The sequence below is a fragment of the Fukomys damarensis genome, unplaced genomic scaffold (assembly GCF_012274545.1).
Source record: "Fukomys damarensis isolate Sample0158 unplaced genomic scaffold, DMR_v1.0_HiC HiC_scaffold_28, whole genome shotgun sequence".
NCBI lineage: Eukaryota > Metazoa > Chordata > Mammalia > Rodentia > Bathyergidae > Fukomys > Fukomys damarensis.
This window is the reverse complement of record NW_022900940.1, coordinates 42,419,959-42,437,214: the sequence shown is the minus strand read 5'-3', so window position 1 is coordinate 42,437,214 and position 17,256 is coordinate 42,419,959. Positions and strand designations below refer to the sequence as shown.

Genomic DNA, 17,256 nt, shown 5'->3' with positions numbered 1-17,256 from the left:
CCAGCCACAGGCAGGGGACGCAGGGGACCCCGCGCCCCACGGTGCTCTCGGGTGCACTCACGGCAATGAGGTGAGAGAGCCCAGAAGTGGGAGCCGGCGGGCCTCAACTGTTCCGGGGCGCACTCTCCGGCAGGCCGAGGCGGGGGAGGAAGGCAGCATGGGCGGCCGAGCGCACCGAGTGTCGCTGGGGGACGCCTGGAGCCGGCGAGTGCACCCTGACTTAGAAACCGAGAGGCATGGGCAAGGCTTCGACGTGGAGCGGCTCACCCACCTCCTGGACGGAGGCGCCCAGAACACTGTGCTGCGGAGGGGAGTCGGCGCACTCTCCGGCAGGCCGAGGCGGGGGAGGAAGGCAGCATGGGCGGCCGAGCGCACCGAGTGTCGCTGGGGGACGCCTGGAGCCGGCGAGTGCACCCTGACTTAGAAACCGAGAGGCATGGGCAAGGCTTCGACGTGGAGCGGCTCACCCACCTCCTGGACGGAGGCGCCCAGAACACTGTGCTGCGGAGGGGAGTCGGTGAGACGACGCGTCTGCTGTGCGCCCACACTTTCCTTCTTTCTCTTTCTTCCTTAGTTGCTGTCTTGTTTTCAGTTCTGGGAACTGAACTCAAGGCCTTTGAACCGAGCTACATCCTCAGCCTTTTTTTTTTTTTTTTTAATTTCTTATTTTGAGACAAGACCTTGCTAAGGCATTATATTGCCCAGCTTGGGCCCAAAGTAGGGATCCCTCTGCCTCAGCCTCCCCATCATGGGGAATATAGGCATGCACCACCACGTCTGGCTCCCACATGCTTTCTTAGAAGAGGACTTTCCTAGCACTCCCATCTTCAAATAATTTGCCCTTGAGACTCTGCTGTTAGAAATTCATTCCTGTCCCCTGAGTCCATCTGAGGGAAAGAAGAGTCCTCGGTGGCAGCAGAGCTGGATCCTGGTCCTAATTCTGTCACCACACAGCTCTGTCCCCTTGGACAGGTCACAGTTCCCACCTGAGGCCGCAGAGGTCTCCTCTGTAAAATGGCAGTAAGGTCAGACTCCCGGGGGTGGGGGTGGGAAGGTGTGAAAGTGAGGAAGCTCCCGGGTCCCTAAGGCCGAATTCTCCCCTTCAGAAAGCCTCGTACAAGGTGACCCGGATTTCAGCCTCATCCACAATTACTTCATGACGCCGAATGAGCGCTACGAGGCCGCCATCCGGAGGAGAGTCCTGCTGCACAGGAAGGGACAGCGCCTGGGCTGGCTGGAGGACGGCCTGCAGTTCCACTACGCCTACAGGTGCTGGCCGGGCCATCTGGGCTCACTGCGGAGACCCAGCCCCATCCCCCCAGGCGGTTCACGGGAGAGAGGAGACCCGGGCCCTTCGGTCACAGCACCTGTCTCCCACAGAGCCATCTCTGGAGATGTGACTTTCGGTGTGCACGGCATCGCCACAAAAGCCATCCAGAGCCTGGGCTCGGAGGAGCAGATCGCTAAATGGGTCCCACTCTGCAAAACGTACCAGATCATCCTAACATACGCGCAGACGGAAATGGGACACGGTGAGCCAGGGCTGCTGCGCAGTGCTCGGGCTGTGCATTGCACAACTCCGGGGGCCCCTTTCATATCTCATAGATTTGTACATTAATTTGAAATCATCCTGTGCCCCCCCACCCCAGCGCTGGGATCGAACTCAGGACCTTGCACTTGCCATGCAGGCGCAGTGCCACTGAGCTAAATCCCCTGCCCTTTGAAAACACTCTAGCAGGTAGCAGTTAGGGACATTGAGGAAAGGGAATCCCTTTCTAATTTGGACAGATACACTGTATGAGCTCCCTGTGGGGCACGTAGCCACCAGCACGTGTGTGTGCGTCCCACACGGCCCACAGATGGAGAAAACACATGCGTGTGCAGCAGAACACTGACCCCTGCTCCACACGGCTGGCGCCTCAGAGGCCAGGCCCCCTGGGAGGCTCCTGCCCAGCAAGAGCCCACCTTGGCCAAATGCTCACTCCCCGCCTGATCCCCAGGGACCTACCTTCAGGGCCTGGAGACCGAAGCCACCTATGACACAGCCACCCAGGAGTTTGTCGTACACAGCCCTTCAATGAGTGCCATCAAGTGGTGGCCCGGAGACTGTGAGTATCTGGTGACGATGCCCCTTCCCTGTCTCTGGCCAAGGAGCAGACAGCTGGGGCAGAGCAGCCCCGGGCCGAAGCCAGCAGGTCCCAGGGTGACTTCCTGTTCTCAGCTGGTCACTCTGAGCCTGTCAGTTCACCTCCCTGAAACTGCGGAGATGTGGAGAGCATGGTGGGTGGCTGGGAAATACATAAGGGAATTCACCTGACCTTGGGCACACGCTGCCCCACAGACTCACCCGTGTGCATGTACACGACCCAGGCACACACGCTTGGCCTGGGCCCCGGCGTCCGCACAGCCCCAAGGGCTCTCGTCTCCTCAGTGAATGATCGCCGGGCACGGTGCTGTGACTGCACTCAGGGAGGACTCCCTCCAGCTCCCTGCCCTTGGTTTCCCATGGCAGCTCCCACCACGTGGCCACCAGGTGGCGCCACACCAAGCCTCTCTGCGGCTCGGTGAGGAAGGGGGACACCAAGCCCCTGGCCTTGGGCCGGAGAACTCCTTTCTGAGAACACCTGTGGCAGCCGGGGCCTCGGTCAGTAAATTCCAGTATGGAAAACAAATACGGCAAATGGAAGGGACCCAGTTCAAGAGGAAGAAGAGGGTCAAAGAGCGAGGGTCAGAGAGGTCGCAGAAGGAAAGGACAGGAGGAAGAGGGGAGAGGGAAGGGAAGGGAGACAGGCAGGCAGGATCAGAAATGTGAAGAAAGGAAGCCAGCCTTTAACATCAGGCAGACCAGGGCTCGCGTCTGCCGTCTCTACACCCGGGTCCTGCCTGTCATTCCGCTTTCTGAGCCTCACTTTCCTTGTCTGGAAAATGAGACTTTACCACCTTGCGAGAACTGGAAAACATCGGTCCAGGTATGGGGGCCACCTGGACTTTGATGAATGGCGTCTGTATTCATCATTGTTATGAGTTCGATGGCAGAGTGATTCATTAGTAGTTTTGGTAAGGAGCAAAATCCCTTAAAACCTTGCTCATTTCTCGGATCCTTTGCCAAGCCACTGTTGGTCTGGTCTAGTCATTTGGGGGTGAGTCCTCCTTTCTGCTGTCTGAAGCCTCAAAGTTGCCCCTCAGGGAGCCCCAGCCATGGAGTCTGGGTTGGGGACGGCAGTGCACTAGCCGTTCTGTAATAGGCTCTCATCTGTCTGCCCTCAGTGGGACGGTCGGCCACCCATGCCCTCGTCATGGCACAGCTGGTGTGCTCGGGAACGAGGCAGGGCATACATGCCTTTCTGGTGCCCATCCGGTGCCTCAAGGAACACAGCCTGCTGCCAGGTAAGCCACGATTCACCCTCAGCAACCCGGGGCCCCGAGGGCGGGCTCCAGTTGGAGCTAGGGTGAGTCCGTGGTATTCTCAGCGCCATCTCCTTCTAGGAGTCACCGCTGGGAGCATCGGACCCACCATGGACTTGGACCACGCAGACAATGGCTTCCTGCGCCTGGACCGTGTGCGCGTCCCTAGGGAGAACATGCTGAATCGCTTTGCACAGGTCAGGGCCTGGACCGTGGGGGGGTGGTCTGCCCAGGGTGCCACCGGCTCTGGGTCCTCCTCCGTGCCCCTGAGTTTGGGCCACAACTCCCAGAGAAGCTCTGGTACCCCACAGACCAGAGGCGAAGCCCAGCTTGGGAGCAGTGTGGCCTTGGAGTGTCACTTTGCCTCTCTGAGCCTCAGGCTTTCCCTGTGGAAAGGCTCGTCATCCGGGATGGGACAGTAGCTGTGGGTTGGGCTGGCACGGTGCCCTAGAAGGGAGGGGGCCGAGGGCAGGAGCCTGGGCCTCCCCGCTGTGCTGGGCTTTCCCTATTCAGCTGCCAATCAAGGGGAAGTTGAGTGTCTTGCAGCAAAGCAGCAGTGAGCCAGGACACTGGGGACCTGGCAAGGTAGCAGCAGTGCAGCGTCTCATGTTTTCGTGCCCGCTGCAGCCACAGCTGCAGGCTCCTGAGGAGCAGGGGGAAGACGGAGCACGGAGCCCCCAGCTGGGGACCTCGGTGCCAGCCCCGGCCCACAGCCTGTCTTTGTTTCACACAGGTCTTGCCAGATGGCACCTACATCAGATTCGGGACAGCGCAAAGCAACTACCTGTCCATGGTGGTGTCGCGCGTGGACGTCCTGGTGAATGGGGTCCTGCCCACCCTGCAGAAGGCCTGTGTCATTGCCATGCGCTACTCCGTCATCCGCCGCCAGTCCCGGCTCCGGCCCAGGTAAGGTAAGGGGCACCCGGGCGCTGGTCACACAGACGTGGCTAGGGCCCAGCCCCCGGAGCCTGCTCCCTCACAGGCCTCTCTGCCAGCGACAGAGCTGGGTGCTGCAAGCGGGCGCCATCCCGCCCCTCAGATCTGGTCTGTCTGGCCGTGACGGTGGGGTGCCTCTCTGCTCCCCCACATTGCCAGCCTGTTTCTGTCAGTGTCTGGCCGAGGGCACCTTTCCCAGAGGACAGGGAGAAGGTGCTGCCCTGCTGCACCCCAGCTGGCTGGGTGGCAGAGCTGTCCTGAGGACAAGACACGCCTGCAAGGAGCTGTACCCAGAGAGGTCCCAGGTTCCCATCGGCCGCGGAAGCTTCTCACAGCCACACCCCACCCCCTAGTTTCCCAACCTTGACAGTCCCAGACAGTGGGGACGGTGGACAAGCACACGTGTCCCTTCCTTGGGTTCCCTGGGCCAGTTGTGTAGTGACATGCGGCCGACCACACAGCCAGTGTGTGTAGGTACAGAGGCTCAGGGGTGTGGTGCCGCCACCCTCCACCCGATCCTGGGGTCCAGATGTGTTGGACTTCAGGACTTTTCAGATTTTAGGGTACCGTGGTACTGTACGCTGTCATTTTGTAATCCTTTCCACGTGACGCAGCACCTACAAGGAAGAAGCGTGCTGATATTTCTGTAGTGAGATGGTGTGGATGTTCATGTTAGATAAGACTTCAGGCTGGGCATGGTGGCACATGCCCGTGATCCCAGCACTTGGGAGGCTGAGGCAGAAGGATCGCCACTAGTCCGAGGCCAACCTGGGCTACACAGTGAGTTCAAGGCCAGCCTGAACCACACAGCAAGACCCTGTCTCAAAACAAATAAACAGAAAGACTTCAGAAGATTTTTTTTTTTTGGTACTAAGGATCGAACTTGGGTCCTTGTGCTTGTGAGGCAGGCGGCAGAACCACTGACCTAAATCCCCAGCCCCAGAAGATTAATAGCCTCATGCTACCTTTGTAATGAGTTCTAAGGAACTTCCAGGATTCAAAGCGCTTATGTGTTGGGGGTATGAGAAGGTGCATGTGGCACGTAGCAATCTTGCAAATCCTCTGCTTCTTTTCCTCTTAGTGACCCAGAGGCGAAAATCCTCAACTACCAGACCCAGCAGCAGAAACTCTTCTTCCCACTGGCCATGAGCTATGCCTTCCATTTCCAGCTGGCCAGCCTCCAGGAATTCTTCCGCCATTCCTACAACACCATCCTGAACAAAGACGTCAGCCTCCTCCCTGAGGTAACCACAGCGTGCTGGCGAGCAGCTGGCACTGGTGGCCAAGACTGCTGTAACCACCGGGCCCTCTCCTCTGCCTCTGGTGGATTTCTCAGGGCAGCGGTGAACTGGCCCCTGACCCGGAAGCCACCCACACCTGACCCCAGAGAGTATTAGCGGAGATGCTGCAGTACAGAAAAAAAAAGCCGCAATCCCTGATGTGTATTTGAGACCCAAAAAGCTCTGAAAACCACATCTCCTTTGGAACTCACAGGTAGCACAGTGTAACCTAGACTGAACTGATCTGGTCTATTCCACTGAGCACAGATGCAGCAGAAACAGTGACATGTTCCCTAAAGCCTCCCCAAAGCCCACTGTGGATATTGTATATAATAAGCCTAAAATGCCCTGCTTTGCCTTCCTAAAATCCAAAAGCCATTCTGATTCCAAAGCCCGCCTGGCTCACAGGCGTCTGATAAGACTAGTGTGGACTGACACAGCCACTGAGGTCCCTCTGCCCAGGCCCGACACTTCCTAAGCACTGCTCCGTGAATACTGCCAGCTGTGTAGCAGGTACCGTTTACATCGCCATTCTACAGGTGAGAATACTGAGACACAAAGGGTAAAGGGGTGAGACCTTCCACCCGAGGGCTTACTACCGCCTGCTTTATCTGCTGAGTTATATTTTCCATGAGCCCCCCCAAAGCACCTCATTGATCCGATTCTTAACCTGTTGTCCTTTCAAATCCCTCAGCGTGACTTCTGCTTTATTCTCCCTTGGTGCCCCATGGATTGGCTTTGGGGGAGTTAGGAATGGCGCGAGGCACTTCGTTGCCTTGTCTGCTCATGTTTCTATAGTTTTTTCTGTGTTTTGTGCTTAGGTTTGTGGCCATTTACAGTGGAAAGACTATATTGCTAGTGCAGATGTCTTTAGTCGTCTGCTTTTCAGGGACACAGAGGGTCCCAAGATCCCATCGCCTCTGTTAATGAGAGGGGATGTAGTGTCATTGGCTCTGGGAAGGGACCACAGTGCTGTTAATGATACAGAGGTCACATGGGCACCGGCATTACAGAGAAAACCTGTTAATAGCAACAACCGTCCCACCCCGGGAATATCAAGTGAGGAACAGTGGCATCATCCAAGACCAACTGAGTGCTGACACACGACAAGAGTCGAAAAGATTCCCACCCATAACTTGTGGAATAAACCCTAGGACAGAAAATAAACAAGATAAAACAAAAGAACAGAAAACACCCTCAGACAAACCAGGTATTGACATACATACTACTGAATGCAACGGACTGTACCTCTGCTAAAGACAGAAAGGGATTCAACTAGTGACACAGAATTAACTATCTAAAGATCAATACATAGTGAGACCCTGTCTTAAAAAAAAAAGAACGAAACCCAGGAATTTATTCCTCACAGCTCTGGAGACTTTCCAGCCTCTAGCATGGTTCCACCCCGTGGGAAGTGGCAGAGGGCATCACAGGTGAGGGAGCACTTGAGAAAGCACTGGGAAGGGCTCACGCCCCAGTAACAGCCTTAGTAGGGCTTCAAGTCAAGCTCCACCTGCTACTAGTGAGCCCAGAGTTCGGCCTGAGTTTAGAGCACAGCACCCCCAATCCTGCTCGTGAAGGTTTCACCCCCGACCCATCTCCTCCTGAGGCCCCCGGCTCCTGACAGCATTACTCTGCAGGTCAGGATTTCAAGTCAAACTTTGAGGGAACACAGTCAGCCCGCGGGGGGCCGAGGGATGTGGGGTGCTCTCCTCACGGGCAGCTCCCCAAGACCTCTGCTTGCTGGCCAAGTGTGTCACTCCAGGGGGGCGGTGGGCGCCGTCCAGGCAGCACTCTCCAGGCAGACAGGACGCTGGCCAGGACAACAGTACAGCGTGTGGCTTGGCTCTCGGGGGAAGCCTGAGTCTTGGCCTCCTCATTGCTGCTGCGAGCTGAGTAAACCCAGACCCCACTGAGCAGGGCTCACAGGCAGTAATCGCAGGGTCGGGAGCGTGTCTGTCGCTGCAAATCCTTACCAGGCCGGCCCCTCACCCTCCAGCTGCACGCACTGACCACCGGCGCAAAGGCCATGATAACCGACTTCTGCACCCACGGGGCCGAGCTGTGCCGCAGAGCCTGTGGAGGACATGGCTACTCCAAGCTGAGTGGCCTGCCATCCCTGGTCACCCAGCTGGTGGCCTCCTGCACCTATGAGGGCGAGAACACAGTGCTCTACCTGCAGCTGGCCAGGTAAGGCCCAGAGTGACACGGGATCGCCCAGCCCCCAGGAGACTCCTGGGCTCCTGCTGGGCTCAGGCCTGGGGAAGCGCTGGCTGGGGCTGCCTCAGCCCACTGCCCTGGCCCACTGCTGCTCTCTGATGGGCCACCGCCTCTCACCTGGACACCGGTCTCCTCACGGGTGTCCTGCGGCTTTGTTGTTGTGGTTGCTGTTGTTGTTTTGGGGTTGTTTTTTTTATTGTCTTGTTTGAGACAGCGTCTCACCATATAGTTCAGGCTGGCCTTGAACTCAGTTTGTAGCATAAGATGACCTTGAACTTGCAGGGATCTTCCTGCCTCAGCCTCCCAGTGCTAAGACTACAGGTGTGCGTCACCATTCCCAGTTTAATCTCCTGCTTCTACCCTAACCCATGTCTCCCTAGGCAGCAGAGGAATCTTTTCAAAACCTAAAGAAAATCATACCTTTCTGTCATTAAAGTGTTCCCTGGACCCCCACTGCTCAAAGGCAAATCCTGCCCTCTACATCATGGCCCACATGGCTGTGTAGTTGCTGGCATGTTTTGCTTTACCTGTTCAGCTGTGCTCCCCAGCTACACCAGGAGCTTGAGGGCAGGGAACACACCTGCCTTGCTCAGCCCAGTATCCGAGGCTTAACACAGAGCCTACACGAAAGGCTCCAAGCCAGGCCTGGGGGTGCATGCCTGTGATCCTAGCCCTGTGGCAGGCTGAGGCACGAGGGTCACAAGTTCGAGCCCAGCCTGGCTCTCAAAATAAGATAAAACAAGCTGGGGGGTGCGGCTCAGTGAGTAGACCCAGGTCCAGCCCAGTACCAAAGGGGGCAGGGCAAACCTGAAGGAAGGGAGGAAGGACATCCTCGTTCAGTGTCACCTTGGGTGAGCACTGTCCCATCTGGAGGTGAGGGGACGCTGATTCTGGAGCATCACATGGCAGAGCTGCATGGGCATCTGGAGTTGCTGGAGCCCATGGTCTATAACCAGCACTGTGGGGAAGCAGCAGGTCCCCGTCACCCCCACTTGGGCCAGCGCGCCTCACCTGTGCTCTGCTCTCGGCTTAGGAAGTCTGCTTTCCGGCCACTACACAACTCACCATAAAACTGACAGAAAAGATCCTGTCCCCACGGTCTCCACAGGGTTCTGCTCAGAAAGGCAGGGCCTCTGCCCCAGGGGAACACGGACATGGGGCCCTGTCTGAGCACATGCGCCTCTGGGGTGTCTCACTGCTTCCTCCCTCACACCCCAGGTTTCTGGTGAAGAACTACCAGCGAGCTCAGCAGGCCGTGGGCCCCACATCACAGAAGTCTCTCCCTCAGTCTGTCGCGTATCTCACCCTGCCTCACCTGGCCAAGTGCCCCGCCCAGGGGGCAGCTGACTTCCTCTGCCCAGAGCTCTATACCGTGGCCTGGGCACACATGGCAACCAGGTGAGCAAGGATGGAAAATCAGCAAACCCCAAGACCTCCTTCTCTGTACTCTTCTGAAAACCACTCCCGCCCCTGGCCACCCCTGGCCGCCCCTGGCCTCACAGCTCCTCCTGCCGTGGTAGAGAAGGGGCCGTCTCCTCCATCAGCCACGGACTACCATCATTTCAGGATCTCGGTCTCAGGGATGGAAGGGATCGCCTCTCTAGCCCGTGATGGGAAGTTTTCAGGTCATTAGCTTCCGAGGGTAATTTGCAATACAACACATGTGCCCATATGTAAATACTACAAATGTATCGGTATCAAATACCAATTAGTGGGTCAGGGATTTAGCTTGATGGTTCCGCCACCTGCTTCACCAGCTCAAGGTCCCGAGTTCGATCTCTGGTACCAAAAAGTAAAAAAACCTCAAAAACTACCAATTAGTAAAGCAATACCTCTGAGTTTGAAATACCCCAGAATCTAAAAATAGTTTTCAAAACAGCTGGCGATGCCACAGAGTAGAATTCATTTCCCGGGTCTGCTAGGCTCAGGGCACACAGGCAAACCCAAACATAAACAAACAAACATGCTAGGGGCTAAGAATAAAAAGAAACCCTAGTCCAAATAGACACTGTTGTAGAAAGGAGCCTTCTGAAGTGTGCCCAAACTTAAAACACCAAAAATAAACTGGAGGGAAAAAGCCATTTTCACTGTAGAATAAGAGGTTGTATAACCCAACCTGTGGCCCTAGGGATGACTAATGGTTATGTAGAGATTACAGGCAACTTGAGACGTTTATTTACTTCACAAATATTTACGTGGTACAATATGCCAGACACTGTTCTGAGAGGTAGGGATCAGTCAGTGAACCGGCCTGATAAAACCCCCAGGCCTCACAGGGCTAACATTTCACTTAGGGGAGGTGAAAGGGGAAGATAAGACTGATGAGAAATTAAAATGCTATTTCCCACATCTTCGCTTGGAACTAACTCACTGTGACGTCTACTCATCTGCCCCCTGACAGGGTGAAATAAATATTGCTTAATGAACAGTTTGTTTTACGTACAAATTCCAAGAGTCATGGAGGGAACAGAAAATACAAGACATTAAAGATAAAAAGGACAACAAATGACTAACTTAGCGTTTTGCAGGACAAGAGTTAGGTGCTTTAGGTAGAACTCATAGCAGGCCTCACTGGCCTTTCAGTAACAACCCCATTCCTGCTCAGGCCAAAGGAAGCCACTCACCAGGATGGCCAGAAAACAGTGGTTCTCAGGATGGAATGTGCATAAGAAAGAGGGTCAGCTCCTGGCCTAAGGGTCTAAAACACAGTAGTAAGAACAAATCCAAATTCTGGCTCCTTCCTTACTAGCTGCGTGACTGGGCAGTTCGGTGCGCCTCTCTGGGACTCAGCTTTCCCCACTGTCTGCGTGACTGGGCAGTTCGGTGCGCCTCTCTGGGACTCAGCTTTCCCCACTGACTGGGACCACCTGCCCTGAAGGGAGTCGTGTTTACCAGGCATTTAGCTCTGCCACATGAGTGCTCAGTAGAGAGAAAGCGTTTGTTTCTGCGGGACTCACGGCCAGCCCGCCCGTCGGTTAACTTTCACGCTCACTGTAAGCTGCCTTTCGTCTTTGGCTCTAGGCTCATACAGGACGCCGTGCATCATTTGCAGACACTGGTACAGTCGGGGGCTGAGCAGCACGAGGCCTGGGACCAGACAGGCGCCATCCTCCTCCAGGCGGCTAAGGTGAGCTGCTTTGTCTCCCACACAGGCCACCACGCTGGGAGAATCCCGGCTCTGCTATTCTCTCTGCCCTGTTCTGCAGCCGCTGCCCTCATTTCATGGCCAAGGCTTTAGTCCAGGGTATTTTAATTAAAGGACTTAACGCCAAAGCAATCTTGCTGGCAGCTCTGAGGGGAAAAGGTAATGAGGCAGTGTTACTGCGTTTGCTTCAGGTTGTTCAAATATTTCCTCGCAGATAGAAAAAGCAGGTCATGTCTGGTGCAGTTTTCACTGTGTTTTGTGCTTGTGCATAATTGCAGTCGGTCAGCACATTCTAAACCAGCCCTGGGCCAGGTGCTCACTAGTGAAGCCACTGGCCGTACCCAGCCTACAACCAAGAAAGCACTCAGACAGGGAAATAGAGGCTGCTGTGGGCCCCCAGGGTCAGGTACATGTCTGCTCACTCAAGAGTCGGGAGGGCTTCCCAGAAGTGCCCCGTAGGTCAAGGAGGTGTCAAGGAAATGCTGAAATTAGCTGGCTGAAGGGTCAGATGGCAGCTTTGGTGAGAAAAGTTTCCAAGCAAAGGGAGCAGCAGATACAAAAGAGGAGGCAGGATAAGGCCTGGTACTTGGGAGGCAACTGCAGTCCTCCCAAGTGGGCATTTAAGGAGGAAAACTAAAGCAAGGAAAAGAAGGGCAGGCAGGGGAGAAAAGAGGCAAGATCTGGACTCCTCTGCACCACTGTGGGAAGCAGGGATCTGGTTTTCATTGCAACAGGAAGCCTCTGCTGGGTTTCTGTCCGGAGAGTGACAGTGATCAGCAGGCTGGGGATGTAGCTCAGTGGTACTGTGCCTGGCTGGCAAGGTCCTGAGTTCAATCCCTGGTACCAAAAAAGAAAAAGAAAGAAAGTGATCCGCATTTCATTCCAGAAGAATCATGCGAGCTGCAGGGGAGGAGGGGAATGGAGGTGGAGGCCAGTCGGCAGCAGCTGCTGGCGAGGACTCAGGGCGGTCCCCACTGTGAGCTTCACAGAGGACATGGGGAGAAGTGGGTAGATGCGAGACACTGAGGGGCAGAAGGAAGCGACGAGCCTTAGAGTCGTGGGTGAGCAGGAGGTGGGAGTGGATCACATGGTCAAACCCAGCCTGGGCAATTTAGTGAAATGCTATCTCAGAATTTAAAAATGGGCTGGGGAGATAGCTCAGTGCTAAGGCCTTGGGTTCACGACCGAGTACCACAAAGAGGTAAAAAGCCTCCTGAGCTTAGGTAGCTGGGACACTGGCCCTGCCCACAGTGGAAAAGCCAATGGGATCATTCCATTCCGCAGGCCTCAGGCCCAGATAATAACAGCCTCCCACAGGAGAGCCCCGAGAGGTGTGCAGAGGCCCCGCTAGGGCAAGACTGGGCAGGCAGGAGTGCCACCTGGTAATCCACGCCACTGGGGCTGCCTGAACTCTGCATTTAGGGGCACCCACTCTCTGCTACAATAACGTCCCAATACCAAGGGTGAACCAAGGAACCCTGGTCACCTACTCTTCATCTGTGAGTTTCCAAACCTCTGCCTTGCCCTCATTTAGTACACACACCCCTGCCAGGGAAGCCAGCAGAAGCTCCTTTCAGAGGGTCAGGACAGCGCACCTAGAGAAGGGATGGAGCCCTCCTTCCCTGCACACCTCCGAGGCAAGTGGTGTGCTCCGGCTCTGGCAGCTTTGGTCACAGACAGGAAGGGTGATTTTGTGAGAGCAGTGCTTGAGCAATTTCCCAGTCACAGTGGGTAGGGCCTTGTCTTTCTGTGACCATAAGTGCAGGTAAGCAATGTCTGCACCTGGGCTGGAGGAGCAGTGCTGGCCTGACGGTGGGTGAGGAAAAGCCATGGGCTGTGTTGCAGCCTCAGCTTCGTGTGTGTCTCCCTAGTCTGTCACTCAGGGGGACAGGGAGAGAAGCATGGCTCTGAAAGCCTGTGGGCCTCTGAGCTCAGGCTCCAACAGGAGGAACCCCAGTCCCCACAAATGCTGGGCTTGTGCTAATCTGCCTCAGTCCCTACTGGCTTTGCTAGCAGAGGTACAGCCCTGGTTTGGATCTCCTTTCAACCACTTACTACCACGTGACCTTGGACAGAGAACTTCGCATCTCAGCCTCAATCTCTTCATCTGAAAAAATGGAGCTAACAGCATAACAGCGTGTGTAGAGCAGAAAAAGCAGGGCCTCCAGGGCAAGTGGGAGTCTCCAATGTTGCTATCCTTGACCCAGTTTGAGCACCAAAGGCTGTTTGGGCCAGCAAGGGCAGCACCTCACACATGCTCAGCTTCACACCCAGCACAGGGCAAGGCCCTGGGTGTGCTGGCAAAGTGGAGTTGTTACCACCTGTGAGACTCCCTGGGGAAAGGCAGGTTCTCTCCAGACAACAAGCTTGACTGCTTACTGCCCTGCTGGGGTCTATGATCACTCCCGACCTCTGCAGAACACAATCCTAACCAGACCTGTCATAGCCCTTGATCACCCTGGGCTCCACTGCAGGCCCATCCAGACCTCCATGGCTCCCCATCACCTCCAATGCCCCAGTGCTTGGGCCTCATAAAGATGCCTCAGCTTCCTGAGGTACAGCCTTGTCGATAAAGTTCCGCCACTTCAGTGACCTTTCCTTTATCCCTAGTGCCCCTTCCTGAGCTCTTCTGAACCCCAAGACACTCTAGACCTATGATGGTGAACCTTTTAGAGCTTTCAATGATACAGACAGCTCACTTCGGCACACAGGTTCACCACCACTGCTCCAGACCTTGCTACTTAGTCAGCCCCAGCAGTCTGGGCTTCACAGAGAAGCATGTTAGAAATGCACACTCGGGCCCTACCTTGGAATCTGCATTTTGACAAAATGTCCAGGCAATCTGTATGCACATAAAAATTTAAGAAGCACTACTTTATTTCCCATCTTCCTCCCCCTCCTCTATCTCCCCTCTGTCCTTTAAGGAACTCAAATACCTTACCTGAGAAGACAATTACATGCATTTGTGTTACCCGGAGGGGAAATATTCAAAAATACTTAAAAACCAATAGGGCAAGAAAAGCAGGACCCAGAAAGCTCTTGCTGAACCAGGCATTAATCCTTCAGTTGCTGGGCTGAGGAGAAGAGAAGGAGGCCCTGGGGAGGGAGCCCATCTGGAAGGGCTGTAACTGGGCTGATGACATGGTCATTCACAACCAGGACCAAATGATTATTTTACCAACTGACAGAGCCAGACCATTGCCTGTGGGCTAAATAATAGCATCGCTTACTTCCAGGAGTTTATTTCACTGGGATAAATTTCATATACACTTGAACCCCTACGTTCTCACCCCCATGCACACATGTGTGTGTACACGCATGCGCACCACTGCTTTGATGTGGCAGATGATAAATAGCTGTTATTTTTTAGAAAAGTGGTGCTGTCCTCTGTGTCCCCTGCATGCTCTCTCCACTTTCGAACCTACTTGAAACTTCCCCAAGCAAAATGAGGGAACCAAAGGCCAATTCCTGAGCCCACCAGCCCCCATCACACGTGCGCGCACATGCGTACACACACACAAACACACACACACTCACTCCCCCACTAAAGAAAAGGCTCAATCAGCCCCGAGTGAGCTGAGAGAAAAGATGGCTGCTTGTCGGCCCACTGAGAAACACAGGCTGCAGCAGGTTACTCCAGCAAGCTTGCCGGGCTCCCAGGGTGTCTGGAGGAGTTGGAATCCGAATCAGCGGCTCCCACACCTTTGTGTCTTTGTAGGCGCACTGCTACTATCTCACTGTGAAGAATTTTAAGGAGGCTCTGGAAAAACTAGACAGTGAGCCCGCGATTCAGCAGGTGCTCAAGCGCCTCTGTGACCTCTTTGCCTTACACGGCATCTTGACTAACTCGGGAGACTTTCTGTATGACGGCTTCCTGTCTGGCCCCCAAGTGAACATGGTCAGAACGGCCTACCTGGACCTGCTGCCCCTGATCCGGTGAGTGGTTGGGTCTCAAACCATGAGAGCCTTCAGGGAACCCCAGGCCCTGGGACACAGTATTAATGTTACCGCAACTGAACTCTTCACACTGTCGAGGAAAGTGAGCAGTGTCTGAAGGATGTGAGTAACGCGAAGCCTGCTGCACAGGAGCACTGGCTGTGGATGACAGTTTAATTAAGCATAGCTAACGCTTAGAGGACACAGTGCCAGGAACTGTGCCAGAAGCTTTTACATACATCATCTCACTTAATCCCTGTAGCCCTTTCAGTTGGACTTAATGCCTTTCTTTTACTGAGGAGAAAAATTCAAGCTTATGGGAATTAACTTGCTCAGAACTGCAGCTATCCAGAGGAGGACTTGGTCACAGCCTCAGGCCCATCTGACCTTGAGCACGTACCCTAACCTGTACTCTAAGGCTGATGTCTTATTTTATACCCAGCTCTGTCTGTTTGAATGCACTTAAGGAAATTCTTACCAGGATTAGTAGACTTACTTTAATATTCCCTTAGTTTCAAGATGAAATTTTTGAAACTTCAGTAATTCGTATATTGATTTGTAAAGCAATAATACAAAGACTTTTCAAATATGGCATCGATGCAGTAGAATTTAGAGTCATGAAATACTAATGCAATGCTTTCATCCTGTTATTTTATACATAATTTAAATATTGCTTTAAAAACATATCAAAGCCAAAGCCCAGCCTGACCATGAAGTGACAGAAATTAAAACAATACAAATTATTTACCATTATTAATAAGACTTTAAAAATAGGTTACCCTGAGAACACAACCTTTTTAAGACCTCACCTGGCAGAAAATAGGATGCCTTTCCCACTGGGTAGAGGTGGGTGACTTTTCCCATAAAACCTCCAACTATTCTCTATATCAGCAATGCTAAGAGAATAAAAAGGAAAACAATTGAAATTTTTATAAAAACAGGATTTTCACAATGGAGATATACAGAGCAAATTACTTTTATATCTAACAATATATATTACATGACTTTCATGACCACATATAAGCATCTAACAGCCAATTGGTAGCTAGTTTGTTCAATTAAATCATCAAAACAGTCAGAAATATATATGATACAATTGTGCCCCTGCTCTTCAGCTTTCCCTACCACAGGGAGGACGGTAGTGGAACCATTAGAACAGAATGAAGTACTGCATAATCCAGCTCAAGCCTCTTTCTGAAACTTGCCGTTTTAAAGGCACATGAAGAAAATGACGTTCAAACCGTGACTGGCATTGATAGTAAAGTCCTAAAAATCACCTTACTGTCTCATAAGCGTGGGATTTTTTTAAATCTGCAAACCACATTTTTAAGTGTTTGCTCCAGAGGAGGACTTACAACTTGAGCCAAGGCAGATAGCACTGATAAAAGCCTCCAGCTTATGCATACACCAAACCCACAAATTGATTTACTTACTTTATGATTCCTAAGTGACCTTACTGCTGCAGGGTAATTGGGATGTAACAGATTCCATGCTTTTAATGCTTCCGTGTCACAGTCCCTGGCCTCAATTAGTCATTATTTCCCTCAGATTTCTGGGGTGACAAATGAAGGGCAGCACACTCTTCTAAGTGACACCAAGAACCAGCCCTTTCTGATGTTAATAAGCTGGCCCAAACAGGGTTTTCAGCTGAAACCTCAGCTGGGGGGCTTCGAGGTAAAGAGAGGGAACCTGACTGATTTAGTAAATGGGTTAGAATTACTTAAAAGGCATCAACCCTCAAAGAGAAAGAGAGCAGAAGAAACATGCAAGTTGAAGGGTTATTGAGAGGCAGTGACTTGGCAGACAAGTTCCAGCCAAGAACTCCAGGAGCCAGCAGCAGTGTACACCTCTGGCAGTGGGGACAAAGGTGAGATGGTCCCTTAGGTTGAAAGTCCAGCTCCAAAGAAGTTGAATCCCCATTGGATTTTCCTTGACCCTGCGCTGATGAAAGGGTAAACAGAGGGTCTGTGGACTAGGGAACATAGACCTGCCTGTATAAATAAGTATAAGGCTGCCCTATAGAAAACAGGAGGCTTTACAGGCCAAATGCTTATCCTTCTGTCTCTGAGCACTGTTTTCTACTCGAACAGTGGCAACCAGGCGCTAGCACCCCGTAAGATGACACAGTGAGCCTTCTGTGGAGAATCTGAGAGACCATAGCCCCTAACAGTCCACCCAGCTCATCCCACAGTGAACCCCACTAGCATGACTCAGGTATTACTTGGCTAGCTAATGCCCTGCTTAGCTCTAATCAGACACTGGAATCTCCAGATCCTGAGGGAAGCACCTACCACAAAAAATGGAGATCAAAGTAAGCAAGAACAGGACAACTTG

The 17,256-nt window shown here is 53.3% G+C and overlaps 1 protein-coding gene across 2 annotated transcripts in view; it reads left to right on the top strand.

The window, feature by feature from the left end:
* Positions 1-318: 318 nt before the first annotated feature.
* Positions 319-17,256, top strand: part of Acox2 (acyl-CoA oxidase 2) — a 24,671-nt gene continuing 7,733 nt past the window's right edge. For both annotated transcript variants that reach the window (XM_010643145.2, XM_010643144.2), the window contains exons 1-12: positions 319-517; positions 1,107-1,269; positions 1,381-1,532; positions 2,001-2,108; positions 3,268-3,387; positions 3,487-3,602; positions 4,139-4,311; positions 5,423-5,585; positions 7,621-7,811; positions 9,060-9,239; positions 10,863-10,968; positions 14,705-14,922. In XM_010643145.2, the coding sequence (XP_010641447.1) occupies positions 358-517; positions 1,107-1,269; positions 1,381-1,532; positions 2,001-2,108; positions 3,268-3,387; positions 3,487-3,602; positions 4,139-4,311; positions 5,423-5,585; positions 7,621-7,811; positions 9,060-9,239; positions 10,863-10,968; positions 14,705-14,922 (1,850 nt within the window). In that variant the 5' untranslated portion in view covers positions 319-357. The remainder of the gene's footprint in view (positions 518-1,106; positions 1,270-1,380; positions 1,533-2,000; positions 2,109-3,267; positions 3,388-3,486; positions 3,603-4,138; positions 4,312-5,422; positions 5,586-7,620; positions 7,812-9,059; positions 9,240-10,862; positions 10,969-14,704; positions 14,923-17,256) is intronic.